General features: G+C 40.2%; 1 protein-coding gene across 1 annotated transcript; it reads left to right on the forward strand.

The window, feature by feature from the left end:
• Positions 1 to 563: 563 nt before the first annotated feature.
• Positions 564 to 1,796, forward strand: LOC103522665 (mucin-2-like; the record flags this gene model as incomplete). Its single annotated transcript, XM_026832689.1, has 2 exons — positions 564 to 814; positions 1,086 to 1,796. Coding segments are annotated over 2 exons (746 nt in total), but the record flags the coding sequence as incomplete, so codon positions are not given.
• Between the last annotated feature and the right edge of the window lie 242 nt (positions 1,797 to 2,038).

Here is a 2,038-nt window from a genome sequence, read left to right on the forward strand (position 1 = left end):
GTTCCGAGAACGAACATTATCCCATCAGGATAAAATCCGCCCCGGGCGGAAATCGAACGCGCGGCCTAGCGCTTACAAAGCAGACGCACTACCAACTAAGCTAACTAGGCTGGGGAAACCTAATCTGTTTATAACAAAGTCCGCTCCAGACCGGACACGAACCCGCGACCTCGCGCTTTTACAAGGTAGAGGATCTACCCTCCAAGCACTAGGCTGGCTGATTCAAATCATCATTAAATAAATGGAGACATGCATCATGCATTACAATATTACAAAGCAATGAATGAATGCCTGTTCCACATGTCGTGAGTTTTATCCGATTTTTTACTTTCTATTTTCTATTACTACAGTATAGTGGAGCTATACTAGTTTTTTTTTTTTTTTTTTTTTTTTTAAATTTTCCGGTTGGTAAATTAATTTAAATTGTAGGAAAAAAGGAAACCTGCTCTTTGTAGGACCTATTACGGACATTATTAGACAGGTTAAGAAATGAATATGAAATGTGTGGTCAGACGTTAAACATAATTATAATCAACCATGATTTCTATTCATCCCCCATCCTCTCTATTTTTTTCAGGGAGACAAATGGCCTTTGGGCGTTGTGGGTGTGTTTTTCGTGCTGACTGTAGGGGTCTCAACACTTCTAGCATTGTATGTAAATCAGCAAGCTGCCTACTTGTGGCTCAGCTTTGTGCTCATTGGGATTCTGTTCTTGACAACCTTCACTCGGACAAGTCGATTAGCTGATGTACCTTTTGACAATGTGTATGATAGGAGACCAAGTGAACACCTTCGAGCCTGCACTCGGTTCAATGTAAGATTATGTTAAATATGTGCTATTGATTTCTTTTTTAGTAGGGTACCACTTCAAGTGCTCTCTAAATAAGATCCTTCTGCCTACTTCTACATAACAGGATCAAAAGCTATCAAAACAGAAAAAGGGATAATAAAATCTGAATTGAGTAAAATTTATTGTAGGTAGTAATCAAAAAGTAATCAGGACTCAGTTGAAATTAAAAGTGTTGAAACTAATGCCTGAAGCATTCCTTGTGACTCTCAGCTAAACCCTTTCTTTTTCCCCCTAGGAGAGACATGGCTCTGGTCCAGCCCCCCCATATTATGTACGAATAGATCCCCCACCCAGCTACAATGCAGCCATCACTATCTATCCCGATACCTGCGAGCCCCCACCCTACATCAATGTTGTCATACAGAACTCAAACCCTCCCACTCCTTCCACTGCTGATCACACAAGACCCAGACCAAGTGTCCCCAATACAACCACTACCCTTCCTCCAATTGTTGACCAACTTCCCCTGCTGCATCATTTAGAGGCAGTGCAAAATTCTACTAGTGTATCAGATGTTCAAGTCTCTCTACCTAATAGCAGCACCACAGAGAATACTCCAGCTTGTGAGACAAATGTGGCAAATCAATCAAATGGTGCTACAAAAGGGCCTGATAATGGTGCAACTAGCACAGAGAACAGTAGTGGGGATATAAAGAAAGATCCAAATGAACCAACAAGTGGGGATATAAAGAAAGATGTAGGTGCAAATGAACCAACAAATGTTCAATAACTGGGGGAAGGTCTAATAATGGCAGTGATGTTACGCGTACGATTATAGTCGTATTTGTACGACTTTTTCACCCTATTGTACGACGTACGACTGAGAGATCCTGTCGTACGCCAAAAGTACGACTTTTTGAAGATTCTATGAAATCGTAAAAAAATCACTTTCTGGGAGGGAAAACTTCAAAACACATGCAATAGAACAACGGAAAATATTGATTTTTTTTTTTTCACCTTGGGCGACTGATGACTGATGAGGTATCGATAATAGTGGCAATACTGCATGTATCTTCTGTAGGTGTATTTTACTAGAACAACGGAAAATATTGATTTTTTTTTTCACCTTGGGCGACTGATGACTGATGAGGTATCGATAATAGTGGCAATACTGCATGTATCTTCTGTAGGTGTATTTTACTATGTGAAACAAAACTGGATCAAACATGGCTGAACCAATGAGATTGT

The sequence above is a fragment of the Diaphorina citri genome, unplaced genomic scaffold (genome assembly GCF_000475195.1).
Source record: "Diaphorina citri unplaced genomic scaffold, Diaci psyllid genome assembly version 1.1 scaffold10066, whole genome shotgun sequence".
Classification (NCBI taxonomy): Eukaryota; Metazoa; Arthropoda; class Insecta; order Hemiptera; family Psyllidae; genus Diaphorina; species Diaphorina citri.